The sequence below is a fragment of the Talaromyces proteolyticus genome, assembly GCF_021365285.1.
Source record: "Talaromyces proteolyticus strain PMI_201 chromosome Unknown BGW36scaffold_17, whole genome shotgun sequence".
Taxonomy (NCBI): Eukaryota; Fungi; Ascomycota; class Eurotiomycetes; order Eurotiales; family Trichocomaceae; genus Talaromyces; species Talaromyces proteolyticus.
The window spans coordinates 587,567-615,522 of record NW_025764293.1 but is presented as its reverse complement, the minus strand read 5'-3'; the positions used below and the strand labels follow the sequence as shown (position 1 = coordinate 615,522).

The 27,956-nt window shown below is 31.0% G+C and overlaps 9 protein-coding genes across 9 annotated transcripts; 4 read left to right on the top strand and 5 right to left on the bottom strand.

Moving 5' to 3' along the window:
* Positions 1-12,793: 12,793 nt before the first annotated feature.
* On the bottom strand, positions 12,794-14,938 carry BGW36DRAFT_392413 (putative F-box only protein). The gene is made up of 4 exons (XM_046217693.1): positions 14,373-14,938; positions 14,157-14,310; positions 13,098-14,101; positions 12,794-13,040 (listed from the first exon to the last, which is right to left on the bottom strand). The coding sequence occupies exons 1-4, from the start codon at positions 14,783-14,785 to the stop codon at positions 12,866-12,868; spliced, it is 1,746 nt and encodes a 581-aa protein (XP_046065371.1). The 5' UTR covers positions 14,786-14,938; the 3' UTR covers positions 12,794-12,865.
* Positions 14,939-14,992: 54 nt separating this feature from the next.
* On the top strand, positions 14,993-16,630 carry BGW36DRAFT_402388 (uncharacterized protein; the record flags this gene model as incomplete). Its single annotated transcript, XM_046218858.1, has 2 exons — positions 14,993-15,111; positions 15,169-16,630. The coding sequence occupies 2 exons, from the start codon at positions 14,993-14,995 to the stop codon at positions 16,628-16,630; spliced, it is 1,581 nt and encodes a 526-aa protein (XP_046065370.1).
* A 51-nt stretch (positions 16,631-16,681) lies between these two features.
* BGW36DRAFT_81741 (uncharacterized protein) lies at positions 16,682-18,894 on the bottom strand. Its single transcript, XM_046222609.1, has 3 exons — positions 17,854-18,894; positions 17,253-17,791; positions 16,682-17,195 (listed from the first exon to the last, which is right to left on the bottom strand). Exons 1-3 carry the CDS (start codon positions 18,547-18,549, stop codon positions 16,733-16,735), a joined length of 1,698 nt encoding a protein of 565 aa, XP_046065369.1. The 5' UTR covers positions 18,550-18,894; the 3' UTR covers positions 16,682-16,732.
* A 536-nt stretch (positions 18,895-19,430) lies between these two features.
* BGW36DRAFT_365956 (uncharacterized protein) lies at positions 19,431-20,907 on the top strand (the record flags this gene model as incomplete). Its single annotated transcript, XM_046214698.1, has 4 exons — positions 19,431-19,959; positions 20,028-20,196; positions 20,247-20,474; positions 20,532-20,907. The coding sequence occupies 4 exons, from the start codon at positions 19,431-19,433 to the stop codon at positions 20,905-20,907; spliced, it is 1,302 nt and encodes a 433-aa protein (XP_046065368.1).
* A 72-nt stretch (positions 20,908-20,979) lies between these two features.
* BGW36DRAFT_392404 (histone-fold-containing protein) lies at positions 20,980-21,878 on the bottom strand. The gene is made up of 3 exons (XM_046217692.1): positions 21,615-21,878; positions 21,488-21,559; positions 20,980-21,429 (listed from the first exon to the last, which is right to left on the bottom strand). Exons 1-3 carry the CDS (start codon positions 21,781-21,783, stop codon positions 21,251-21,253), a joined length of 420 nt encoding a protein of 139 aa, XP_046065367.1. The 5' UTR covers positions 21,784-21,878; the 3' UTR covers positions 20,980-21,250.
* Positions 21,879-22,421: 543 nt separating this feature from the next.
* Positions 22,422-22,979, top strand: BGW36DRAFT_309478 (histone-fold-containing protein; the record flags this gene model as incomplete). The annotated part of the gene is made up of 4 exons (XM_046212406.1): positions 22,422-22,474; positions 22,526-22,614; positions 22,668-22,871; positions 22,924-22,979. 4 exons carry the CDS (start codon positions 22,422-22,424, stop codon positions 22,977-22,979), a joined length of 402 nt encoding a protein of 133 aa, XP_046065366.1.
* Positions 22,980-23,204: 225 nt separating this feature from the next.
* BGW36DRAFT_81578 (uncharacterized protein) lies at positions 23,205-24,112 on the bottom strand. Its single transcript, XM_046222608.1, has 6 exons — positions 23,958-24,112; positions 23,852-23,890; positions 23,663-23,795; positions 23,528-23,606; positions 23,438-23,479; positions 23,205-23,368 (listed from the first exon to the last, which is right to left on the bottom strand). The coding sequence occupies exons 2-6, from the start codon at positions 23,869-23,871 to the stop codon at positions 23,343-23,345; spliced, it is 300 nt and encodes a 99-aa protein (XP_046065365.1). The 5' UTR covers positions 23,872-23,890; positions 23,958-24,112; the 3' UTR covers positions 23,205-23,342.
* A 51-nt stretch (positions 24,113-24,163) lies between these two features.
* BGW36DRAFT_392388 (uncharacterized protein) lies at positions 24,164-26,767 on the top strand. Its single transcript, XM_046217691.1, has 12 exons — positions 24,164-24,332; positions 24,383-24,558; positions 24,614-24,675; positions 24,729-24,800; positions 24,854-24,909; positions 24,976-25,323; positions 25,381-25,773; positions 25,827-25,886; positions 25,939-25,993; positions 26,047-26,114; positions 26,168-26,239; positions 26,303-26,767. Exons 2-12 carry the CDS (start codon positions 24,383-24,385, stop codon positions 26,345-26,347), a joined length of 1,407 nt encoding a protein of 468 aa, XP_046065364.1. The 5' UTR covers positions 24,164-24,332; the 3' UTR covers positions 26,348-26,767.
* BGW36DRAFT_353045 (uncharacterized protein) lies at positions 26,674-27,884 on the bottom strand (the record flags this gene model as incomplete). Its single annotated transcript, XM_046213400.1, has 3 exons — positions 27,478-27,884; positions 27,210-27,410; positions 26,674-27,131 (listed from the first exon to the last, which is right to left on the bottom strand). The coding sequence occupies exons 1-3, from the start codon at positions 27,623-27,625 to the stop codon at positions 26,674-26,676; spliced, it is 807 nt and encodes a 268-aa protein (XP_046065363.1). The 5' UTR covers positions 27,626-27,884.
* Between the last annotated feature and the right edge of the window lie 72 nt (positions 27,885-27,956).

The following is a 27,956-nucleotide window of genomic DNA, read 5'->3' as shown; positions in this document are numbered from 1 at the left end:
TAGATAATGATGATACTAATATTATATTATAGAATAATACTAGTTTCTATTAACTAGACTTCAATATTACCTTAGAGAGGGATTATTAAGAATTAATAAATTAATTTATTAATCATAATAATATATAAATATAGACTATTTAAATTAAACTAATCATGCCTTAGTATATTATATAATTAATCACTTAATTAGTCTTTAAACCATCTTTTAATAAAGAATTATTAAAATTGTTAAAATTTAAGAACTTAGATGATATTAATTATAAAGAAGATTTTATCTTAATTCTAATTTAGAAATCTAGTAGCACTCTTTATTACTTTTTTTAATAAATAATTTCTAATTAATTTAATATAATATATATAAAAATAAGAATATAATTATAACTATATTTCTATAAAATAAGAGGATATTAAAGATTAATATTATTATAGTTTAAGAATTCTAATATAATGAATTTAATAAAATTATTTATTAATTAATAATAAGAATATATTAATTACTATATTTTAAAGTATAAAAATATAAAAGAGAGAGAGATATATATATAATCTTATTTATTATAAAATATATTAATCTAAGCTATTAAATCTATATAATTATTATAAAAAATTATTAAATACTATATATTTAATATAAGTAAGAGAGGCTATTCTAAAGCTTATATATCTATAATATCTATAATAAATTTAAAAGCAGTATAATTAATAGATTTAATATTAAATTAAAATATATTATTAAAATCTTCTTAGAAGTAGAATATATTATTCTACTTAAAGAGATATTAATGTAAAAATTAATATTAAAAATGAATTATTACTAAAAATTATTAATTATTATAGTATTAAGTTAATTACTAAAAAAAACATAATTATATAGGAATATAATGATCTTAGATTAATGATTAATCATATTCTAATCTCATCCAGCCTTATTAACTGACTAATTCAATATAAGTGAATTAATAATATTTAATATAACTTTAATCTCTATCTAATAAGAATATTAATTAATATTTAAATACTTTTTAAAAAAGTGCTTTTATATTGAAATTAAAAAACTACTAATAATAAAGTATTTTTTAATGTTATTAATAAATATTTAGAAATTTCTAATTTATAAAGAGTCTTTAAATAATATATTAAGCTTATTATTATAGTATTTATATCAATAGTCTATTATATTATTAATTAATTAATCTTTTAGATTATCTTAAGCATCTAATTTAATTCTAATTTTAATAATAAATATAAGCAGATGATTAAAACTATTTAATATCTTAAATATTAATTCATATATATATATAATCTATTTAATTAAAAGATCTACTATACAGTCTATAATAAGAAGAAATATCTTATTAATAAAGCTTTATATATAGATTACTACTAATGAATTTAATAAGTCATTAAATAAAGTCTTTAGAGACTTTAGTAATTAGCTAGATAGATATATTTATATTTAGATATATATAAATTAAAAGTTATTCTAATACTATATAGTCTTAATAAAGAAATAATAAAAATAATATATAATAAAGTAATTTTATTCTAATAAGTATTCTTTTTTATAATATTTTTAATAGATTTATTAGATATTGCTAGATCTATTTATTTAAATTAGATATATTTTCTTTGAATTAAATAATATAAGATTAAAGCTATTATTTATATTATTTTTTTAAATAAGATTTTTAGTAAGAATAGTATCCTGAATAGTCTTTAATAGAAGATGATTATGTTTTTCAAGGTTTTTAATACACTTTATAAGATCTATAATATTTATATAGAGAGAGACTATAATTTAATATATTTTTAATTCTTTATCTAATCTATAATTCTAATCTACTAACTGATAGTGTTAATAAGGCTGAAGGAATAATAATAAGTGATTAAATTGATAATATCAGTATTATAATAATAGAGATCTTAGAATAGATTAATATTATAAAGCTATAATATGTCTATATTAAAATAGATCTCTAAGTAAAGTATTATATATTAATCTTTAATACTAAAAAATATAAATTTATTTATTTTATTAATTTCTATAGCTTTATTAAACTAAATTATATATTATTTATATTACTTAATAATATAATTATTAAAGTAATATAAAAAGTAGAGTATTATTTTAATATCTAACTAAATTTAAATCTTATCTTTAAATAATATTAAGTTAAGACATTTATTAAGATTAGAATAAGTTTATAAGTACTATAAGATTTTATAGAATTAATATAAAAAATAGTTTTATTAGCTATATAATAAATCTATTAAATAATTATAATTCTTTAGATACTTTATAATATAGCTATTTAATTCTAATTAGATATATTTATAAAAAAATAAATTAATAAGATTATATAAAGCTTTATTTTTATTTAAAAATATATAATATATTTAATTAATAATATCTTTTATATAATAGTAATTAAAGTGTTGAATATTAAACTATATTTATTTTTAATTAAACTTTAAATAGAGTAGTTTATTAAAGAGATTACTTTATATTTATATATTGATTTAATCTATATCATATTAAATAATCTAATTTGATAATATTCTAAGAGTAAGATTAAACTAAAGAATTATATCTCTATAGAGATATATATCTAAAAGAAAAATAGATATCTATTAATTCCTTCTAATAATATATCAAATATTTAGAAGAGTTAATAAATATTTATTTAAATATTATAATAAATATCTCTAAGAGTAATTATTAAAAAAGATTAATAAAAAATAATTAAAATATATAATATTATTTAATATATATAAGACTTCTTTCTATTAATTTATTTAAATAATAGTAGTTATAAAGACTAAATTAGATTAATAATAATATATCTTTAGATTAAAAAGTAATATTTAATATACTTTAATATTGAAGATACTTTAATTATATATATTATTAAAGTATATAATATTGAATTTAATCTATAAATAGCCTTATATTATAATAAGATATCTAATTAAAAAGTATATATTAAGAAAAGAATAATTATCTTTTTAAATAGTTAAATTATCTTTAAAATATTTATTAATTTAGATATAATTTCAGAATAAATTTTTATATAAAACTATTAAGATTTACTTAATAAATATATATATAAAGATATTCTAATCATATTTTAATAAATCTTTAAATATGAAGATATTTAAGATAATAAAATAATAAATTAAATAGTTAAATAGTTAAATATATTATATAAAAAGCTATTAGTGTCAAAAGTTGTCAACAACTCGTCTCAAGATTGGAGATCTTAGAGGATATTCTGCTAACACAAGATAAAAGAGTAATATAAGATCAATATTAAAAAGCTATCTATTAAGAATAATAGTAATAAGAAGATTGTTAAATATTAAAATAGTAGTATGTTATTTTAATATAAAGATAAAAGACAATTAACTAGATATATAATAATAAATGAGTGTTTATATATATTAATTAGAATATATCTTTGAATATATCCCTTTAGAGCCTTTGATATAGAATATTATATTGAAGAATATAATTATATTATATTCTAACTTTGATAGATTATATGTTTAGTATATACTAAAATAAAGTATTAATATATAATATTTATATTATTATATTAATAGCTGTAATTAAATTGAAGATATAGCTATTTTTAGTATTATTTTTATAATATATAATTATACTTAATAATAATTTTATTTATTATTATTTAAATCTTATTAAATATTTATATAATAGTATTTACTATAATATTTATTAGTTATAATTTATTAATTCTTATAATAATCCTCTTTTTTAAGGTTAATATTTTAATAATATAATAAATAGTTAGCTATATCTATATTTTTAAATAAGTATTCTTATTTTATAAATTTCTATATTTATAATAATAGTTTAATTATATCTTTAAAATCTTTAATAAAGAAAAATAAACTCTTATATTATATTAAAGAAAAGAATTTTATAATAATTATTTTTTATATCTACTATATTTATTTTAATAAGTTATATATTAAATATAAAAATTCTAATCACTATAATAAATATATTTATACTAAAAATTTAAAATATATTGATTTAGAAATATCTTTTTTTAATAAAGAGTAGAAATAGCTTTTAATTATTTAAAATAAATTTTAAAAAAAAAGAAAATTATAATAGTTAAAATTCTTTATCTTTAAAATAGTAATATCTACTTTAAAAGTATACTAATAACTTTATTATTTATAATATAAAAGAGATAGAGAAGTTAGAATAATTAAAAGAAAAAAAGATAGATAAAGAAATTAAAGAAAAAAAATAAAAGAAACTAATTAATTAATAAATTAATAAAATAGTCATTATTATCTTCTAAATTTATTCTAAATTATCTAAAAATAATCTTTTTAATTTCTTACTTTTTAAATTCTTTAATAATAAAAGCTTAAATTTTTTTAAATAATTTAAATATCTAATTAATTTTTATAAATTATAATTAGATCTATATTTTATTTATTTAATTAAATAAAAGATTCTTCTCTATTTTAATTTCTATTTTTTAATAAAGTTAATTTTAAATTTATTATTATTAATTTTATCTTTATTATTTTCTAGATTTTTTATAAATTCTAATAATAAGATATAAAATACTAAATATATTTTTATTCTTATTAGTAATTAAAGTTTATAATTATTATTAATAATTTTTTTTTAATTTTAAAAAATCTATATTTAATTATATTAAATTTATTACTTAATTTTTTATTTAGAATATTAAAATTCTTCTATTTTATAGTTTATTATAGAAAATAAACTTTTTTTTTTTTTAAAGATTAATATATTTTTATATTTTTTATTATAATAGATTTTTATTCTTTACTCTATCTATTTAATATCTTATAAATTATTTGATAGAATATTTAAAGATTTTTAGTTTATATTATCACTATCTTTAATAGTTTTTTTTTAATATATTAAACTATATTATTCTTAGATAATATCTAAGATTTATAAAATATAGTATTTATTTTATAATTATATTTATTATATTATTTATTATAAATTATATTATTAATAGTATTTATACTTAATTATTTTATTTTTAATCTATATAATTCTATAAATATTATTTAATTAATTAAATCATTCTTTTAAACTAATTATTAGTCTATTAATAATTTATACTTTATTCTATATACTTTTATAATTATTTGTTAGTAGTTTATTATAAATAATTTATTTTAATCTATAATAATTTCCTTTAATAAACCAGTCTATAAAAATATTTCTTATATAAAACTTATATATTATTTTATAATTATATTTTTTAATACTGATTATAGAATTATATATTTAGTTAGTTTATTAATAACTATTATAATATTAGTATAGATTATTCTAAAGATAGATTTCTTTAATTCTAATAATTTTTAAATAAAATTAATAATAATACTTTATTATATTTCTTTTAATACTTTAAATATCTATATCTTTCTATAAAATTTATATATTGATAATTTATTCTAATTATAATCTTTATAATACTTAATATAATCCTTAATCTTTTTTTTAAAATATAAAAAGTAATATAATTAATTTATTATTTTAATTATTTTATTAATTTTTTAATATTCTTAGTTAGATAAATTATAATATTATTTAATAATTTTTATAATTATTATTTATAATATTTTAATTATTCTATTCTATATTATTAATCTATTTTATAATATTATTATTTTATTATATAGTTCTTATTAAATTTATCTATTCTTTTCTATTTTTTTCTTTAGTTATTTTTTGAATTTTGATTCTTTAATTTTGATAGCTATTATTAGAATAGTATTATGATTATATTATAATACTTTTAAGTCTTATTTTAAGATATTTATCTTTAATACTTTGATATTAATTATGTAATTTAGTCATCTATTTAATGTATTTATAATAATATTTTATTTTTTTAGTATATATTTAATTATATATTTATATTATAATAATTCTTTATATTATTATATTTATTTCTTTAATAATTCTTTAATTATTATAAAGTATTTTAGGTTCTTATAGTTAGTTTTTATAATAATTTTATACTTAGATTCTTAGAAATAATATTACTATTATTAAAATATTTTAATAATTATTAATAATTCTTTATTATATATATTATAATTAAGTTTAGCTTTTATATATTTTTTTAAGTAGAATATAATAATATATATTTCTTTATTATTAATCTATTTTAAGATTATTCTAATTATATATTCTAATACATCTATTTATATAATATTCTATAATTTTAGATTATATAGCTTTAAAATTGGTATATATTTAATAAATTCTTTAATTTTTTTAAATATTTACTAATATGCTATTATCTATTCAAATGATTTATTCTTTTTTATTAATTCTATTAATAAGATTATAATAATAATATATTTTTTTATAAATCTTTATATATAGCTAATAGCTTCTAAGAATAATTATATATCTATAATATTTATTAGAATTAATTATTCTAAAATAATATCTAGCTTTTCTTTTAGTATTTTAAATCTATTTAATATATAAATTATTTTTAAATATTTAATTTATATAATATTAAATTTTATATCTATAAGTTTTATTATAATTTTTCAGATATATTTATCATATTTATTAAAATCTTTTAAAAATATTATTATATCATTAAAATATACTATAATAAAATTATTTAGATATTCTTTAAGTATATATATTATATACTATATAAACTATATTAATAGATTTTTTAATCCTATTAAGATAATAATTCATTTATAAAATCCTTTATCTATTAAAAATATCATTTTATAGATATCTTCTTTATATATTTTTAAATTATAATATTCCTATTTAATATTAAATATTATTATGATTTTTACTTCTTATAATAGATTTTTTTTTTATTTTTAATATAATATTTTGTTTATATTATCTATTATTTAATTATTAATTGGTTAATAATTATATACTATCTATAATATTAAATCTTTTTTTAATATAAAAAGATTTAATACTAAATTTATTACTTTAAATTCTTAAATATATCTAGTTAAATAAAATTTATTAATAAATTTATTTTTAGTTTTAAATTTCTATATTAATTTTTATCTCTATTTAATTTGCTTTAATATTAATTTTAGCTTTAAATTTATTATTATTTTATATTTAGATAGATATATTAATAATTAATATTTTTTCTTTATAAATAATTTAATATAATTATAATATTTCTTTAATAACTTTTTAAATATTTTTATAAGTTCTTTTTTATATACTTTTTTTAATTTTAATTAAATTAATACTATTTTCTATTTTATTTTATTAATCTTAGTAATATTCATTTTAAATTATTTTTTTATATTCTTATTTATTTGTAATATTATGCTATCTATTCTTAATATTTATTTCTTTCAATTAATGATTAAATTCTATCTTTATAATTAGATCATTCTAAGGATTACATTATAATAACTATGATTTAAGAATAAAATTCTAAATATTATATTTATAATATATCTTTTTAACTTTAAAATTATATTTTTAACTATTTATAGATATCTTTTATTAAAGATAATTCTATCTATAATAGTAATTATTTATTATTATTATATTTACTTTATTAATACTTTATATTTTTTAATAAATTCTTTATTAATAAAGTTTATTAATATTTTAGAATTAATAAGCACTTTTATTGATTTTTTATAAATTATAGCTTATATAATAGATATATATTCTATTAATTTATTATTAATAGTTATTATAATAATAATTTTTTTTATATATTATAAGTGATATCTTTTCTATATTTCTTAAAATTATATTTATTTTTTTTTAATTATTTTTATCTTTTCTTAATATATATAATAGTTATTTACTCTATATTTAGCACTTTTAAAATAATTATAATTTAGATATTTTATCTTTTTATATATATATTAATAATCTTTATATCTCTTAAGATATTTAAATATTGATTAATAGAAGACTCTTAATAATATAGAAAATTATCTATATAAATTCTTATTTATCTAATAATATATATATACTTTATTAAAATATAATATTTAATATATTTTTAAATAGTTAAATTCATTTAATTTAGAATAATAATGATAAATATAATTATATATATATTCTAATATTTTATTATATAGATATATTCTTTTTAAATAAAATAATTATTCTATTTTTTTAGCTAATTTAAAATTATCTTTATTATAAACTAAATATTCTTTAAATATCTATTTTTAATATCTTTTATATATATTAATATATTATTATTATATTTAAAATAATTCTTTTTAATATATTACTTTAGAAGATATATAATAATATAATTCTTTATTTTTTATATTTTTATAAATTTATTTTAAGTTTCTATAATCTTATATTCTATTTTTAAGAACTTTTTTAAGATTCTTAGAATCTCTTTTTTATTTTTAAGATATTTTAATTTAATTCTAGATTTATTATTTTATTTTTTAAAATCTTTTTTTAGTTTTTTTTATTAATATTAATAAGCCTTTATATTAACTATTTTTAGAATAATTAATTAATAGATTTTATTAATTTTAATTTCTATAAAATATCTAATTCTTAATCTAAATTCTTATAGTTTATTATCTTTTAATTATTATTTTAAAATATTAGATTATATTAAATTTTATTTTTTAATAAGAAATTATTAATATTCTAATTAATATTATATTATTTTATTAATAGTTTTAATCTATAAATAGATTAATATCTAGTTTTATTTTTTTAATAAGAATATATTTTTTCTAATTTAATATTTTTTTTTAAATTATATTTTCTTTAAATATCTTTTTAATATATTTATTAGATTTTTTAAAACTCTTTTATTATTTTATAATTTATTTATATTTTTATTTAAATTTCTATTTTATAATTTTATTTTATATTTTTTTAAAATTCTTTTTTTCTTTATTATTATCTATTTCAATGACTTTCTAATATAGAATAGAGAATTATAAATTAATAGTTACTATTTTCTAATAGCTGATATTATTAGATTTTTATCTTTATTAATATTCTTTTACAAAGTATCTTTTTGTTCGCATTTATAGCAGATTCTTTCTTTATATCTTTATTTTTTCTCTTTTTTATTAATAATAACATTAAGCTATATTTTAATATCTTTATTATAATCATAATAAAGCTTTTTTAATTATAAAGTATTTATTTAATAATTTTCTTAATATTAATCTTTTTTTCTATAAATTGATTATATTATTAAAAATCAATCTATAATATTATTTTTATCATTTTATAAAAGATCTTTAATTAAAAATTTATTATTAAAATTATATTCTTAATATTTTCTTTAAATCTATTATAATATTAGTTATAATATACTTAATCTTTATAATAAAGATTATTTATAATTTAAAAGTATATTGATATATATTTCTTTATAAATTAAATTTACTGAATATTTTAAATCTTATAGATTATTATAAGCTCTTTATTAATAACTCTATAGAATTATTTAAATTTAATAATAAAATATCTATAATTTATAAATATTAAAATTATTTTTAGATTTTTCTATTTAATACTTATTTTAAGCTAATTCTTAATATATAATATAAATCATTTTATAATATTTTTAATTAAGAAACTAGATACTATTAATACTTTCATTTTTTAGTGTTGATCTTTATAGTATTATTAAAAAATAGATTCTTATTTAAGTAAAGAATATATTAAGTATTCTAAATCTTTTTAAAAATAATTTTATTTTATTAATCTTTAATCTTTATTTTAAATTATTAATATATTATTAAGCTATAATATTTTTAAATTTAATAATTTTAATAAAAGTATCTCTAAGCTTGATTATTAAAGTTTATTTAGTTTTATTAAAAGATGAATAACTATTATCTATTATTATTAAAGATGATATTATTTATCTATAACTCTTTAAGTATTATAAGAATCTTTTATTATTAAAATTTATTAATAATTTATTTTAAGATTAGAGATTTTAGAGGATATTCTATTAATATAAAATAAAAAAATAATATAAGATTAATATTAGAAAGCTATCTATTAAAAATAATAGTAATAAAAAGATTATTAAATATTAAAATAATAATATGCTATTTTAATATAAAGATAAAAAATGATTAATTAGATATATAATAATAAATAAGTATCTATATATATTAATTAGAATATATTTCTAAGTATATCTCTTTAGAGCCTTTAATATAGAATATTATATTAAAAAGTATAATTATATTATATCCTAGCTTTAATAGATTATATATTTAATATATACTAGGATAAAACATCAATATATAATATTTATATTACTATATCAATAGCTATGGCTAAACTAAAAACATAGCTATTTTTAGCATCATTTTTACAATATATAATTGTACTTAATAACAATTTCGTTCATCATTGCTTAAATCTTGTTGGATGCTTATGTAATAGCGTCCGCTATAACATTCATTGGCTGTGACTTATCGATTCTTGTGACAATTAGATAATCTATTTAATCTATTTATATTAATATTAATATTAATTCTATATTAAAGTAATACTGGCTAGTATCAGTTATTAAATATTAAATTTAATAATTAATAAAAGATATATAGAAATAAGAATAAAAGAAAAATGAAGTAGAAACTTTAATATATAAGCTATTTAATATCTTAATTAAGAAAATATTAAGATATTAAGATAGTCTATATAAGATAACTATATTAATATTAATTTAATTATATATAGAGTAAGTTAGTTTAAATTATTATTTATAATAGATTAAATACTAAAACTTATTTCTATATCTATATAGTTTTAATAGCTAGTTTTTAAAATATATTATTATATTTTATCTTTAATATATATATAAATATATAGTAATATAATATTAAATCTAAAATAGCTATTTAGTTAGTAAATTTAATAAAATATTTAATAAAAAAGAGATAGTGATTATTATTATATAATTTATAATTAATATAGATATATTAAATTAATTTAGAGTAGTTAATTTAGAAGCTTTTAATATATTATTTAATAAAATTAAAGTAATAACTAAGACTTTTAATTAAAAACACTGATATAATTTATATAGAGTATAGAATATATAAATATTGATATATTAGGTTAGTCTATAATTAATAAGAATTAATAATAATATTAATATTTTATTAAAATATAAGAGTGAAGCAAAGTAAGATTTAATAAAGAATAATTTAAAGAAATATATAAATATAAGTTTAAGCTAAATAGATTAAGCTTGAATAAAATATTTAATTAATATTATATAAATTAGATATATGTAGTATACTAAGTAAATATAATAAAGATAAATATTATAAATATTATTAATTATTTATATAATTTAAATTTTTATATATTCTATTTATTTATATTATTTATATTAGTTAATTTATTTTTATCTTTTTATGGCATATCTCTCTAGATTATACCACTATGTGACTATGTTATGTTTACTCTCTTTACAGATTAAGATATAATTCTGCATAGCAGTAATAGTATGGAAGCCAGCTACATCAGGTCAATGAAATCTACTACTACTACTACTACTAATATATATATTTTTTCTCTAATAAATAGATTAGCTATATAATATAATCTAAAAAATATAAATAAAAAATAGAAAAGATATTATCGCTATCTAGATAATTTTTAGATTATAATCTAAATATTAAGAATTTATTATAATATTTATAAAAATATCTAAAATAAAGTTCTAATTTAAAAAATAAGAATTTAATTTATAAAAAGCTATTTTAAAAATGATTATATAATTAATAATAATTATAAAGAATTAGAGTTAACTCTAAATATTTTAATATTATTAATAGAAATCCACTAGTATTCAGATATTCAGATAAAACCAAATCAAAAATCTAAATTGAATTAGATCTAAATAGGTTTTAAAAAACCATATAGTCCTGGACTTAGTGAACTGAACCATATCAGTTCACTGTATATAGGACCAGAACCGGACCATTCGGGTTTCAGATCAGTTTTGGTTCAGTTCGAACCGAACCAAATGACAGCCTAATAAAAATATATAAAATAAAATTCTAATTCAAAAAATAAGAATTTAATTTATAAAAAGTTACTTTGGAAATGACTATATAATTAATAATAATTATAAAAGATTAGGATTAACTCTAAATATATTAATATTATTAATAGAAATTTACTAATATTCAGATATTTAGATAAAATCAAATTAAAAATCTAAACTGAATTAGATCTAAATAAGCTCTAAAAAACTATATGATCCTAGACTTAGTGAATTGAATTACATCAGTTCACTGTATATAGGACCAGAACCGGACCATTCGAATTTCAGTTCGGTTTTGGTTCGGTCTGAACCGAACCAAATGACAGCCTAATCAAGCTAGAGTAAAATATTTAGAAAGATTAATATTATATAAACTAGATATACACAGCATATTAATCAGATATAATAAAGATAAATATTATAAATATTATTAATAATTTATATTATTCATATTTTTATATTATTTAGATTTTTATATATTCTATTTATTTATATTATTTATATTAGTTAGCTTATTTTATCTTTCTATAATGTATCTCTCTAAGCCATATCACTGCATAGCTGCATCATACTTATTCCCTCTATAGATTAAGGCATAATTCTGTATAGCAGCGATAGTATGGAAGCCAGCTATATTAGGTCAATGAAATCTACTACTACTACTACTACTACTACTACTACTACTACTACTACTACTACTACTACTACTCAATATGTAGAGAGGTGGGCAGCTGCACAGAAAGCCTGTGGAATACGTTATATACTCATATATTTGATTAGCTTATAACTAATAAATATTTAGTCATCCGGATATTCGTCCTTGATATTGCTCACAAATCTTCTCTCTTGTTCGTTCCAGCGTTTGAAATGTTTGCCAGCAACGGCCATGAGACTTGTTGGAAGTTCTGATAATGTAGGTCTGATAATCTCTATATTCTCCTCCGCAACATATCGCACACTCCTGTCCTCGACACTACATCAATTAGTATGACGACGAATCCATATTACAAACATGGCATGCGAAACTTACTGGGCATGGTAGAAACTCTGATGTCTCCCGGCTTGGAGTTGATCAATATTCATTTGTCTCATCCATTGTTCTCCAGCTCCACACTCTGCATCCCAACCTATGATTATTGCTCTGTATTTATAGCGTCGGTGGCAGAAAACCTCCCCCACTCGATATCTAATGTTTTTGTTCTCAGCTTCACGCTTTCGTACGCGCCTTGGCATCTCATCAACAGCTTGCATGATATGTAGGCTTTCTCTGAAATTTTCGTATTCCGGGAGCTCTTCAAAGAGAGGAAGAATGTGTTGCTCAACCAAAAAGATGTCCCAATGGTAATCCCTATCAAGTAGATCCATGAACCATGGGATATGTCGTCTGATTTCCGCCAATCTTGATCGTGGGGTAACTAGTATTATTGACCAAAGACTAGCATAGCCAGCACTTATAAAGTCGAGTTTCAAGGATTCATGATCTGGAGGCTCGGGCATGACTCTCAATGAGTTTAGTATATTCCTTCCACATCTCAACACAATTTCAGATGATAGCGACTGCCCAAGAAATGTCGATTGCTCCAATGGAGAAGCTCCCAAATAGTTCAATTGGTTCTGAAGATCATCAACGCGTGTTTCCTCGCCGGATCGAAACGGATCCATATAAATCGGGGCTCCAATCTCGTCGCCATTCAAAGTACGCCCTTCCATGTCAAAGCCAGGCACAGGGTGTATGATCACATGCACATGAAATGGAAATCCACATGGCCGTGCGTTGAGATGAAAATGCTGCGCAATGTAGCAAAATATCGCAGCCGATATCAAAGGTAATGAGTTGTGATTTGGATCCGTCAGAGCAATGCCGAGAAAATTGTGCTCGATGCTATGATACTCCCTACCAGCTCGAATCCCAGTGAGGTTATTGATGTGCAAATATGATGCTATATATGATGCCCTCTCACGGGGTGTAAGATCACCAATGCGTGGGTTCTCATTCGATAAGTTCTCTGCAATTGTATCAAGAATTGCACCGATCTGCAACAATTCACATTAGCAATGAATCAAGGGGCAGTTAAACTGAAACTAATACCTCATCTAAGCTACCAATTTGGCTTTGGGGAATGAAGAGATCAAAGCATCCCAAAGCGCGCTCAAGAGAAACGGCTTCGTCTCCTTTCAACCTGACCCATTCAGATATAGCCATGTTACGTCGAAGACAGTTCATCATCATTTTACTGTAATATCTTTGCAGTGGATTGCAGTCAGGAGCGGCCCCGAACATTATGTTGTGCAAGTATTTACACACCTTCGGGCCAGGTGGTCATCCTGGTGGGGTTGGGCTTGTGCTTGACGTAAGAGGGTATCTTTTACATCGTAGCCAAAGTCCATAATCTGTCGAACTTTTTGAATTCGGCCGCTCTGGCTCGAAAGAAGGTCGTTTAGAGCCTGGGTTGTGGCCATGTCAACTTTGTGCCTCTGGGCATACAGCCCTTTCCAGTCAACAGAAGATGGCGGCTGGTGCATTTTTGTTTGGATATCGTACTTTTTGTCCCAGTAAAGGAACAGCGTCCTGCAATAGTGGCGCCATAATGACGGTTCCTTTGTAATATTCAGGAATCGCCGAGCAGTCTTTTCCAGCGCCAAGCATCCATAAGGATCAATATATTGCAATATCAAGTGTAGAATTTCATCGGGGAGGGTATCGAGACTATTTCTCATATTCGAAGACAGTTTTGCAAAACTAAAACATGAATGTTCCGTTTGTATCTTTCGTTTCCAGGTGGTGGTGGATGTAAAGCATTGGAAAGAAAAGATGCTGATAAGATATGACGGCAGAACAGCCACTGTGTTGTCCCCGGAGCAAATTCCCCGCATTTATTTCAACCTTTCAGCCGAACAGGTTGCACGAACTGGACCAAGTTCAACATGGGACAGGCCCAGTCAAGCAAGACTAATCAAAGCGACGGTGAGGCTGGAAACGAGGCCGAGCATCGAACAGATTACTACAAACTCCTCAATCTCGAACGCGATGCATCGGAAGAAGAGCAAGTTTCCAGTCAGGCGCAACATTATATGGTTATAGAAAACTAACTTTTCTTCAGAATAAAAAAGGCCTACAGGAGGAAAGCTTTAGAGTTGCATCCCGACAGAAATTATGGAAGTGTCGAAGCTGCAACCAAGTTATTTGCTGAGGTACAATGTGCATATGAGGTTCTCTCCGATCCACAAGAAAGAGCGTGGTATGACTCTCACCGCGATGCTGTTTTCTCCGACGATACGTTAAACGATGATGAACGGACGCCAGGAGGTTTTCGCATGACGACCGCCGACATTCTGGCCCTTGTATTTAATTTCAACCCCCGCATGGAATTTTCTGATTCCCCCAAAGGATTTTTCGGTGGTCTCAGAGATGTCTTTGATCAGATTGCTCGAGAAGAAGAGCTCTCCTGCCGTTGGGAAAATTTGGACATCATGGCATATCCAAGCTTTGGTTGCAAAGATGATACCGATGGCGATATAGTACGCTCTTTCTATGCGGTTTGGGCCAATTTTGCCACGAGAAAGTCTTTCGTGTGGAAGGACGTGTATAAATATAGCGAGGCTCCAGACCGCCGCGTGCGAAGGCTGATGGAGAAGGAAAATAAGAAGATAAGAGATGATGCCATACGGGAATACAATGATGCTGTTCGGTCGCTAGTTGCCTTTGTCAGGAAGCGCGATCCTCGTTACAAGTCAAATACACAAAGTGAGGCAGAGCGACAACGCATGCTACGTGAATCAGCGGCTGCGCAAGCTGCTCGTTCTCGAGCTGCTAATCAAGCAAGAATGCAAGAGTATACGATCCCGGATTGGGCCAAGATGGAAGAAATTCAGGATGACTTAAGTAGCAGCTCAGAATCTGAAGTAGAGCACTTTGAATGTATTGTTTGCAACAAGACATTCAAAAGCGAAAAACAGTTCGAAGCTCATGAGCGCAGCAAGAAACATGCAAAAGCGGTTAAGCAACTTCGTACAGAAATGATGGTTCAAGATGAAGAACTAGAACTCTTTGAGGATCTAAAGCTGGAGGAGATTCCTGAAAAACCCCCCCGTTCTGATCTTGGTAGTCCATCTACGGCTAAACCGGCTTCGGTAACAGAAGAACATGAGGCTACAGAATTGGATTCTAGTCATACAAATAATACTCTCCCAGGTCCGGATTCTGGCTCCTCACCATCTGCATCGGAAGACGACGATGATTACACCGCGAGAGAAGAAATACAGTCCAGGATATTCGCTAACTCGTCTAATCGAGAGGAGTCCGAAATCATAACGCCAGAGGAACTCATACCATTATCTTCCGGTAATGAAATGAATACGACCATCCCTACAAAACTGGGGAAGGCCAAACAAAAAAGAGCTAAAAGGGCAGCAGCAGCACAGGCGTCTGGCTCTCAACATATTTGCGGCTTTTGCCGCGAACAATTTCCTTCTCGAACGCAGCTATTCACACATATAAGAGAGGAAGGTCATGCTCAGCCGGTTCAGCAAGCACAATCGCGACAGAAGGCTAAAAAAATGTAGAGATGTGAATAGAAATTTATGTCTATAAATGCAGGAAACTTCCCGTGATTGCTAAAATGCAACAAATAAGGTCAAGGAATACGTAGAACACGACTTCCCCTTCTAACCCAAACCCGCACGAGAATTCTTCATAACCTGGGTCACTGGTTGTAGGATACCTTTGTTGTCTATAGCACCTAGTGCTGTTCCAGAACTCCAGCCCATCTTTTCTAGCATTGCGCGACCCTTATTATTGACCCCGATTTCCGGCGCAGAGGCTCCCACAACATCCCCATCAAGGTACGAAACGTCGCCCTTGTGCTGTGGACGCTTCCCTTTCTTCTCTCGCCTGTCGACGTAGTTCGTGGGAGCAGGATGATTCACACTCGGGATAAATCGAGGCTGCGATAATATCTTTTCCAGCTTCACACTGTGTTTGCCTGAAAAGTTAGGTGTGCGAGATGTCTTATACATGACAGGATACCTTGTGAAGCCCTTTCCTCTCGATTGCGACTTCAACCCAAGAGCGTTTGCCATCTCATGTACCAGTCGTCTTTGGTTCTTTCTCATTGGTGGTAGGTCCAGGCTATCATATCCAGCTAATTAGCTAGGTTTGTAAAAACAATTGGACGGGGAGTAATACCTTTCAGCGGATGACTGAAGAAAACTCCTGAGTTTCGTTTTCACCTCGTCAAGGCCGATGCTTATCGCAGATTTGCTAGATGGCTTTTGCTTCCGCCCTAGTAGACCTTGAGCACGAAGCTGCTCTCTCTCCTTCTTCCTCGCTTTCTTCTTGCCTCTGTCTTTTTCCCAACTTTGCTTTAAGTGGAGCTCTAGATCGCTGTCACTTAGGTCAAAGTCGAGGTTACGGCCTTTTTTCTTTTTCTTTCGAATGCTAGGTTCAATGTCCATGATGTCAAAACTTCCATACCCTTCCAAGTCCAGAAAATCATCCGAAATCGCTGGAGATGCAGCTTTTCGTCCTTTTATTTTTGATTTCGAGCCACGGGACGATGGTTGATTTCTGAAATAGGTCAGGATATCGTCCAACGATGCTGAGTCGCTGGTATCGCTAGTATCGCTGGTATCCTCGTCGTGATCATCATCCGTGGAACTCTCTTCCAAGCTTCGTTCCGTAATGCCATTTTTTCCCTTCGATTTTTGGGGTGTGGAACGTTCAGCCTGTAACAAAATATTCTTAGCACTATCCTGTATTCAGAAATCTCTGCTCTGTGAGGTCCAACCTGATGTCCTTTTATCAGCTGTGACTCCTCGCCACTAGGCGATAAGTCGAACGCATACTGCGGGTCCATGTTATCAATATAGTCCCTTAAAATAGCTGTGTCATCCTTGCGAGAAGACTTTTTCTGCCGTGACCTTCGAGGCCATCGTGGTTTTTCGAGAGTGAGAGTTTCTTCCCACTTGCTATTCACATTTGGCCGTATAGTCGGACCAGGGTCAAGTGATCTTTCAGTGAGCGTCTTTGTCGTAACCCATTCACTGTCGTCCACGACTTTCACCATAACTGGCCCTACCGATTCTTCGTTCACATTGATTCCTACAGGGCTCCGAGCCTCTCGTCTTCCGCTGAAGACAACTTCATCTTCACTGCTGTCAAGTATGCTCGAGCTCATTGCGCTGAATGGTGTAAAGTCGACCGATGCTGGGCTTTTCGGCTGTTCACCTTTCGTATCGATGAAGAAGATGTCACTCGCTTCGCAGTGGACTTGGACTGGTTGTGAACCACTGTTCTTGCCATCCGAAAACAAATCTTTTGACTCCTCCATGTATATGTCCGCAGCTACTGCATCGCTTGCTAGTTTTTGCTTCACGTAGACTTCACTTGCAGTCTGCATCGAGTTGCCATGTGGTTCTGGTGACAGGGAGGGTTTCGAGAATTTTTTTTGCTCGGTGTTCCAGGTTTTCTGCTGTATCCGCATACCGCTCCGAAGCCCACCGGTTGCAACGGTACTGGTTGTATTGGCAGATTCCAGATAACTGGTCACTCGGGTAATGGTGAGTGTTTGTCGAGAATTCAACAAGCTAAACGCTGAGACAAGACATAGGACAAACGCCGTCCACAAGAACGTCAATTACGCTATATCAAGATTCGGCGGCGGAGTTATGCAGTTCCTTGGTCTGTCGGAGCTGTGTCGGTGCTACTCTTCCTGCTCTTCTCGTTGGTTGGAAGAAGTGCGCAAGTTTCACATGTCGATTGGCTAGTTATTAATAAATAATATTAATTATGGGCTTTGCTTTTTTGCGGTGCGTGCCGATAACAACTGGTCATTATTAGTCATCATCCTTGCATGACATCCATCTTGTTCAAAATGGGTCACAGTGCGATCTGTCCGGTGACTGACGCATGTGTCGATATATACAATTATTCGTTTCCTGTTGTTGCAATCTCCTCGTTCTAGGTGAAAGCAACCAGCTTGGACAACTTGGAATTTCCGTTGCTATCAGTGGACCGATCCGTTATCGGTTCCTAGTGGTTATACAAGAGGCTCGGCGGAAGTCCTATCAATAATAGCTACTTTTAAGAACCTGTTGCTTGTGATCTATGTCGTATATCTGCGTAGATTGCCAGTATTACTCGTCTGTGATTTTAATTTTCGACCTTTGCACATGTGTGGCAACTTATTTGGTGGTTAATTATTATCTTGGGTATGCTTGGTGTGATCAAGTGACTGACATACCACTGCTGTAAACAGAAATATATATCTCCCATCTCCGCATCACCAACACACCCCGCATATATAACACCAACTTATGTTCCCACCCACCTGGCGCTCCACGCCACCTCCAACCTACTACAGTCATGAACAATATTGATATCGGTCGATACAAGCGTATCGTCCAGTATTTCTGGGACCCCGAACCCAAAAATGACGAAGGGTCGGGTTCTCAAGTATGGTGTCTCGGGCATGAATACGTAACGCAAGATGCCGACTGCATAACAGATGGCAACCAGGCACTATCCGCGGATGAAACGCCCAGCACTTCCGAAGAAAACAAGACAGTAGAAGATGACGCTAACTCAACAGACGACCGAAATGTGGAAAAGAGGACTGCCAAATCAGAAAACAGATCGAACAACGCTCTTGGATGGCCCAAGGCGTTTTTGGATGACTTTGAGTCTAGGATTTGGATGACGTACAGGTCAAACTTCCCCCTTATCCCTAAGTCAGAAGATGTGAATGCAACACAGAGTATGACACTTGGCGTTCGTTTACGAAGTCAGCTCATTGACCATCAAGGCTTCACGTCTGATACTGGCTGGGGTTGTATGATACGGTCAGGTCAGAGTCTACTAGCCAACGCTTTATCTATTTCAAAACTGGGCCGAGGTATGATATAGTCCATATCACGGACACATACATGTGTCAATATAGAACACTGAGGCTAACAACTACAGACTGGCGGCGAGGAACAAAGGTCGAAGATGAGAGCAGGCTGCTGTCTATATTCGCTGACGAGCCTAGCGCACCCTTCTCAATCCACCGCTTCGTAAGCCATGGGTCGTTATTCTGTGGAAAGCACCCGGGGGAATGGTTTGGCCCATCAGCAGCAGCCAGATGTATACAGTATGTATCGACACTTCAAATACTCTGACCCATGGCTGACAGACTATCAGGACCCTCTGCGAAGAATATCAAGACGCAGGACTCAAGGTTTACGTGACCAACGACAGTTCAGACGTCTACGAAGAGCAATTCAAAGCTATCGCCGTTGACAAGTCAGGAAGCATTCAACCGACTTTGATCCTACTGGGGATCAGGCTCGGAATCGATCGCGTGACACCGATATATCGCAAAAGTCTCGAAGCAACACTTAAGATGCCACAGTCGGTAGGGATTGCAGGGTAAGGACAACAACTAAAGCTGCGCATATCTCAAGTGACAAGCTGATGGATGTATAGCGGGCGACCATCTGCATCACATTATTTCATAGGGGCCCAGAATCCTTATTTCTTTTACCTCGATCCTCATCATACTAGACCGGCGCTGGAACCGAAAGAACCGGGACAAACGTACACCCAAACAGAATTAGACAGTTATCATACTCGCAGGCTTCGAAGATTGCACGTTGACGATATGGACCCTAGCATGCTTGTCGGGTTTCTGATAAAAGATGAACATGATTGGCAAGATTGGAAACAACGAGCTGGCTCACTACATGAGATGGGAAAAGCTATTGTTCATGTTATTAGTTCAGAAGTAGTTCCCAGCCCGTCAGTCGAAAGAGCAGCAGCGCTGGATGAAGTTGAAGCGCTCGACGATAGCGATCAAGAATAGGCCGCGCCCTACTATATATCCATATCACCTACAATAGAACAGCGCGAACGCGCAAGGCGAAAGTGGACGTGGAATATAATGTATGCACTAAAGCTAAAGCTTGAATTGAATTTCTAACAGACTGAGACTGTCCGATCAAGTCCAATCCCGCGGTATGATACCCCACGTTCACCACATGTGAATTGCAACCGTAAAATCATCCGGCCAAATAAAGAAAAAAGAACCATCCCATGACGCATTAGAAACCCACGAACACCCGGTAACCCGCCGCCTCGATTTCACAGAGTCCGAAGCAGCTAAAAAGTACAATAAAAGAGCAAGAAAAGTTATAATTGACAAACGCCTATTTGGCAGACGAAGAATACTTGGTAACAGCCTTTGTTCCTTCCGAAACGGCGTGCTTGGCCAATTCACCGGGCAGGATGAGACGGACAGAGGTCTGAATCTCCCTGGAGGAGATGGTGGATTTCTTGTTGTATGAAGCGAGCTTGGAAGCCTCAGTAGCGACGCGCTCGAAGATGTCTTGACGAGAATTAGTATACAAAAAACGCGTCATTTTGGACCAGCTTTGACAACATACCATTCACGAATGAGTTGAGGATGGACATGGCGCGAGTGGAGATACCAGTATCAGGGTGAACTTGCTTGAGGACTGAAATTGACGCGTCAGTAAACATGCAAAATATCGGAAAACGCGTGCTGCTAACCTTTGTAGATGTAAGAAGAGTAAGTCTCCTTGCGTGTCTTGCCGCGCTTCTTCTTCTCGCCGGGGGCAGTGGCGGTCTTCTTGCCAGCTTCCTTCTTCTCAGCAGGAGCCTTGCCAGCGGGGGCCTTGCCGGCGGTGGTGGGGGTCTTAGCAGCAGCTTTGGGAGGCATTTTGATGGAGTTGGATATGTTTGGGATGAGAAATTAAAAGTAGTTGATGATGCTGGAGGTAGGGTCGAGGGGGTGTGTACGCGACGGATGAATGAGATAGGAAGAGAGAAGGGAGCTGCGCAGATGCCGGGGAGTGCTGTGTACTTATAGTGGCCTAGTAAATGGCTGGGTGATCTAAGGAGCCGGAATTTCCATACAGTAATGGCTGCGTATGATCCGTATGATTATTCCGCCACTTTTGCCCGTTAGGCTGTGATTCCGGCGCTCTGCCCCACATGGCCCCTCGTCATGGCCGGTATCAGGCGCTGGTACGGCACTTGACTTGTTTTGGCGCACAGCGGGCCAATGACAGCACGCAGCGGGGGAGGTCTTTCCGGAAGTGATGCGCGTTGACGCGTCTGATTCTGCCAATGATTGGACAGCCGATCTAAGCGAGAAGTTGATCTGGAGGGCGGCTCCTGCTGGCAACGTCACGCAAGCCGCATTCTTATAAACGTCTGCTCGTCTCTCTTCATCCCACCCCGACCTTTGTTTTGTTACTTTTCCATCCACGTTCAACCTCCATCTTCGCCCAGCTTCACGCGTCTTGTCGCTCTATTTTCAACCAAACATCAATAACAACCCTTAAATCTATCAAAATGACTGGAGGCAAATCTGGCGGAAAGGCTAGCGGTAGCAAGAACGCCCAGTCGTAAGTGATTTCATCGCCGAGACATCATCTATTTACTGATTTCGTTTGTAGGCGTTCTTCCAAGGCTGGCCTTGCTTTCCCAGTTGGTCGTGTTCACCGTCTTCTGCGCAAGGGCAACTACGCTCAGCGTGTTGGTGCCGGTATGTTCGAATTGTAATCGACGCGCTATATGTTCTTAGCTGACCCCATCAAGGTGCTCCCGTCTACTTGGCTGCTGTCCTCGAATACCTTGCAGCCGAAATTCTCGAGTTGGCTGGCAATGCTGCTCGTGACAACAAGAAGACCCGTATCATTCCCCGTCATCTTCAGCTCGCCATCCGTAACGATGAGGAATTGAACAAGCTCCTGGGTCACGTCACTATCGCCCAGGGTGGTGTTCTCCCCAATATCCACCAAAGTATGTTTGATATCTGCCCTGCAATCTAAATGACGCGTCTAACACGTTCCAGACCTGCTCCCCAAGAAAACCCCCAAGAGCGGCAAGAACCCGAGCCAAGAGCTCTAAATAGTTTCTTTTTCTTATTTTCTTTTTTCGTTTCGGCGTGGTTTGGATCAATTATTGACGAGGTAATGGGGTTCTGGACTGGACACATTCATGGCTCTGCTTTTTTTTTTTTCAACGGTTGTATATTATGTCTGCGGACATGGTCTCTCTGCTAGCAGCTCGAGAAAGGGTATTCTCACCAAATCCGACATGGTGATAAAGTAGCACTTTAGAAATACAATCCTTCCGAGATTCTAGTTGTTTTCCACTTGTCAGATTTGTTTGTATATGAGCTTATAGAGCTTTATATTTCAAAGTATTTGCTATTCTAATACAGTATCGAGGAGCTATGAGAGGTATCTGCATCACATTTTCATATGCATCTTAATGAGCTCCTGGCGCTTCGGCGTCTAGAATCAAACATCCTGTATTAACATATAATTTCATAACATGATAATGCATGGATCATGTTGACTTACATGGCAAATCGCGGGCGGGCAGGTTTCTTTCGTATTTCGAGCCTGTGGATATTAGAGGTGTCCCATATTCTCGCACAGGGATGATCCTACCTCCTGGTGCTGTAGGAGCACGGTAAGGGTCTGGGTGTTTCCAATTCTCAAGAAGCTTCTCTGTTTCGCGAAGTAGAATCTGCTCCTTGCGCTTTAGCAGCGTGTCCATCTTATCCAGGGGATTGCTATAATCACCTTCTGTTGACGAGGATCCCGAACGTCTCGGTTGGCGTCGAAGAGAGATCGAATGTAAACGGCCTGACCTCGCCAAATTGATCTCTGGACGGACCAATCTAGCGATGCTTTTAAGCACCGGCGATATAATGACCTGTGGGTGCTTGCTTAGCTTGTGTAGAACGGATGTTGTCTCTGGCCAGCACCTACGCTGCAGGGTTGAGGGACATCGTGCACGTCAGGGTTCGGCTGCGAGTCAATGTCAGAATGAATCCAAGGCGCTAAAGAGAACGGCAAAAGCTCGCTGGTTACTAACACCAATTGGACTGCGCACGATGAGAGGTTGTTTGCGTCTTTTGTAGCGGTCGCGTAGTGTTCGCTGTAGTATTTCGAGGATTACTGCAGGAGTGGAGCTGCAGGACACCGTAGTTGGCCGGGAAGGCTGGATTAATTGGGCTGTTCGGGTTGGCGGGCTGCGGCTGCGTCAATTACTCGGATTGCCGGCTACGTAGTAGGATCCATCCTATTGCATTGCCATGCTAGAGAACACTTCTCTTCGCTTTTGCCGTGACAACTTTCCGTGAATACTTGTGGCTCATCCACCCCTGAAAAGAGGACTTTGGTTTTTCTTTTTGGTTTCCTTTTCTGTTTTATAATAGTCGCCCAGCGCTATTGGCCAATAGCAACCAAGGTCTCGTGTTTTTTTACCTTGCTGCCAAGGCAAAAGCTCATTGCATACAGATGTCCACTATGGCCTCGCGATCTCACTTGCTCCGCTTGCCAGAGCAAAGCCTTCGGAGGACTGCTTTCAATTCAAAGAGGTCTTTCGCGCTCTTGCAGGTTTCAAGATATCTCTCTTCCTCCGCATTGTGTTCTCCAAGAGCTCCCACCTCTCGGAAACCATTGTGCTTCACTAGGTACTGCCAATTTACCTCCCTTGTTTGGAGTATTATCTGACTGATGCGCTTTAAGCATACAATCTTCTGTTACCCCGAAACTGAATGTTTACGAACAACGGCAAGTCCGCTATTATGGTTCGTGCAGGTCTGGCCTCTCGTGTGAATCATACCTAATTGCCCACGTTTAGCGGATACAATTGTGAAAGTCCCGGAGATGGCGGAGTCAATTACAGAGGGCACTTTGAAACAATTCTCAAAACGTAAGCTTTAGCGGGCTGAGTCTCATTCGAAATCTCTAACCAGGATTGTGTAGAGGTTGGCGACTTTGTAGAGCGCGACGAAGAAATTGCCACCATTGAAACCGATAAGGTAACTTTCTGCTTGCTTAGGTTTTATGTCCTAGTCTTACCTAGCTTACTCATTGTTCCATCGCAGATCGATGTCTCCGTCAATGCCCCCGAATCTGGTACTATCAAAGAGTTCCTCGTCAACGAGGAGGATACTGTCACAGTTGGCCAGGAGATTGTCAAGCTCGAGCCTGGATCGGGAGGCGGCTCTAAAAGCCCAGAAGCCGAGGCACCAAAGCAAGCTTCACAAGAACAATCTGCTCCCAAATCAGAGGAGAAGAAAGCACCAGAAACGTCGAGACCCCAAGAGTCGCAACCTCCTAAGCAACAGGAGGCTCCTAGCCAGAAGCAGCCTGAGAAAAAACCTCAAGAGACCACAGCCCTTAAACAACCAACCGCCGAGCCCGTGAAAGCAGGCTTGCGTGAAGAGCGACGTGTATGTTATCATCTCTGCTAGACGGGTTTGCTCGTTCAAAGGTGCTGACGTTATTAGGTCAAAATGAACCGTATGCGACTACGCATTGCCGAACGCCTCAAGCAATCCCAGAACACCGCAGCTTCTCTCACAACATTCAACGAAGTAGACATGTCTTCTCTCATGGAATTCCGTAAATTGTATAAAGACGATGTTTTGAAGAAGACTGGCGTGAAGCTCGGGTTTATGAGCGCCTTCTCCCGCGCCTGTGTTCTTGCCATGAAAGAGCTTCCAGCCGTCAATGCATCCATCGAAGGCCCTAACGGAGGTGATACCATCGTGTACCGCGACTATGTAGATATCAGTGTTGCTGTCGCGACAGAAAAGGGACTTGTCACCCCTGTGGTCCGAAATGCAGAGACCATGGATTTGGTGGGCATTGAAAAAGCCATCGCTGATCTAGGCAAGAAGGTATAAGACTCACATCTTTGATTATTGTTACTACTTTCTAACATGTCTGCCAGGCTCGTGATAACAAATTGACGATCGAGGATATGGCCGGTGGCACATTCACCATCAGTAACGTATGCGCTTATTATTTCACTAGCACGCAGATTACTAAACTTGACGTTGTAGGGTGGTGTTTTTGGCTCCCTCATGGGAACACCTATTATCAACTTGCCTCAAACAGGTACGTAACTTCTGTGTCGGAACCGTAATGGGATAGTCTTCTGATTGAAATAGCTGTTCTCGGACTTCATGCCATCAAGGATAAGCCTGTGGTTGTTAACGGAAAAATTGAAATTCGACCAGTATGTTTGAACCTTGAACATTTGTATATTCCTATACTGACATTATATTGTAGATGATGTATCTGGCCCTGACCTACGATCACCGCCTGCTTGACGGTCGAGAAGCAGTCACATTCCTCGTGAAGGTTGGCTGTCCCAAATATTAACCTATTTGGCAAGAAATCATTTGCTAACCACCATTTCTTCAGGTCAAGGAGTACATTGAGGATCCTCGACGGATGCTGTTGGGTTAAGGTCTTACGGGAGGTCATCTCTGATGCGTACCATTTTATATCAAGCTTCGCGTGGGAAATCGTGGAAGTCTGATTCTAGAAGATCTAGAGCAGTATCTCCTGCCCTTGTTTGCCTATACGCCTTCGCTGTTTGTTTAGAATGTTCTTGTAGTGTAGAAATATATTTGCGATCCATGTGCATTTCACACGAATGCGTCCAGATATATTAATATGTATTCTATTTCTACCTCACATAGAATTATCGCGCATCCCAAGAAATCCCAACGCCTATTCAAAACAAATGCACCACAAAATATCGAAAATTGAGCGAAATCTCTTTCTCCCAGTCAACCCAACTCCCCCATCTCCATCTTCACCAATACCGGTGTTTTCAGGTCCCCGAGGATTGTCCGTATATGCATTATAACCATTGCTTCAAACTCAAACACCGAGAACTGTTTCGTAAGATACTCAAGATGGCCTTTCAGAGACTGCTCTTCATCCGGTTGTAATAGGTTGAGCATTTCTGTTCTCAGAATCGCCCACTCATCGAGACCTCCCCAGTTGAGGGTCGCATCAGCCCATTTAAAAACCTTCTCTATCATATCCGGCGACGCCCTTCCAAACAAAGAGTATTGCTCGAGCACAGCTTGGAGTATGAATCTGGCGACTATTTTCCAATGATTCATTGGCGGTGGCACCCTCGATAGGACTGCATAGAGGCTCAACAAATCTGGCAATATCCCAAGTAGAGTAGTGATCTGATGAACGTCTACAAGACGATCATAGTCCGGTATTTTGAGCTCTTTCCGCATAATTTCGTAGTTTGCGGACATCTGAGCGATATCTGAGATTTGCTCGGGCGTGAGAGGCCTCAATTTACTCTCGTCGATGGTGCTGAAGTGCCCACTTGCTTCTTGCGAGTTCTGCTCGCGCCATCGGAGAATATCTGGCGAGCCGTTCCAATTGGAACCGCGCAACCTATTGACAAATAATGTTGTGAAGGTTATCAAGTGCATTTTTGCCTGCAGGTCACGGGGTATCTCTGTGCCAGCATGTTTGGTGGATGATAGGGTTCTCCAGGCTGCAGAATACTGGTTAGAATTTGATGTTATAGGTTATATGGGCTGGGTGTAAGTAATCAATCCTACTGTCAAATATCGTCAATAGGTCTGTGTCCACAGGTGTCTGTTTTGCGGAAAGCTCCGCGGTCCGCTTGGTGAGGATCTCGAAAATCGCTTTGCAGCATAAATAGTCGAGTATCATAAGATCAATTTGGACCTCGGAGTCAGCATCCATAGCGCTAGATTATGCTCATGTGCCGCGTGGTTCTGTCATTTCTGAGAGTACAGGGAGGTTGTAGCGTGCACTCCTTGCTTGACAATCTTGTTGCTGCACGCGACGGGTGGATGGTCGGGTTTGTTTGTGTATATTTCTTGGTGGGATTTTGACGGCTGGTGAGTTTAGACGTGTCAAGAAAGTCGGGTTATTGTATCTAGGGACAATTGGGGGGTCGTTTACTTTTAGTATCAGATTCCTATATATCAATGACATCTAGATGTGATTGGTGGTTGTCTTATTTTTTTTATTGAGCCATGTCAGATGAAATATATATCATTGGTCATTCTCA

Bases quoted from the DNA above. Each gene is read 5' to 3' on its own strand.
- BGW36DRAFT_392388 (XM_046217691.1), top strand. From the start codon at position 24,383: ATGTCCACTATGGCCTCGCGATCTCACTTGCTCCGCTTGCCAGAGCAA. The intron at 24,559-24,613 runs GTACTGCCAATT...ATGCGCTTTAAG, and splicing joins AAACCATTGTGCTTCACTAG to CATACAATCTTCTGTTACCC. The intron at 25,774-25,826 runs GTATAAGACTCA...CATGTCTGCCAG, and splicing joins TCGCTGATCTAGGCAAGAAG to GCTCGTGATAACAAATTGAC.
- BGW36DRAFT_392404 (XM_046217692.1), bottom strand. From the start codon at position 21,783: ATGCCTCCCAAAGCTGCTGCTAAGACCCCCACCACCGCCGGCAAGGCC. The intron at 21,560-21,614 runs GTTAGCAGCACG...CGTCAATTTCAG, and splicing joins CTCTTCTTACATCTACAAAG to TCCTCAAGCAAGTTCACCCT. The intron at 21,430-21,487 runs GTATGTTGTCAA...ATTCTCGTCAAG, and splicing joins CCTCAACTCATTCGTGAATG to ACATCTTCGAGCGCGTCGCT.
- BGW36DRAFT_81741 (XM_046222609.1), bottom strand. From the start codon at position 18,549: ATGCGGATACAGCAGAAAACCTGGAACACCGAGCAAAAAAAATTCTCG. The intron at 17,792-17,853 runs GTTGGACCTCAC...ATTTTGTTACAG, and splicing joins AGCTGATAAAAGGACATCAG to GCTGAACGTTCCACACCCCA. The intron at 17,196-17,252 runs GTATTACTCCCC...TGGATATGATAG, and splicing joins CTTCAGTCATCCGCTGAAAG to CCTGGACCTACCACCAATGA.
- BGW36DRAFT_392413 (XM_046217693.1), bottom strand. From the start codon at position 14,785: ATGAGAAATAGTCTCGATACCCTCCCCGATGAAATTCTACACTTGATA. The intron at 14,311-14,372 runs GTGTGTAAATAC...TCCACTGCAAAG, and splicing joins GATGACCACCTGGCCCGAAG to ATATTACAGTAAAATGATGA. The intron at 14,102-14,156 runs GTATTAGTTTCA...GAATTGTTGCAG, and splicing joins AAATTGGTAGCTTAGATGAG to ATCGGTGCAATTCTTGATAC.
- BGW36DRAFT_81578 (XM_046222608.1), bottom strand. From the start codon at position 23,871: ATGTCCCTCAACCCTGCAGC. The intron at 23,607-23,662 runs GTGATTATAGCA...CGCAAGGAGCAG, and splicing joins GGGATCCTCGTCAACAGAAG to ATTCTACTTCGCGAAACAGA. The intron at 23,480-23,527 runs GTAGGATCATCC...TAATATCCACAG, and splicing joins TGCTCCTACAGCACCAGGAG to GCTCGAAATACGAAAGAAAC.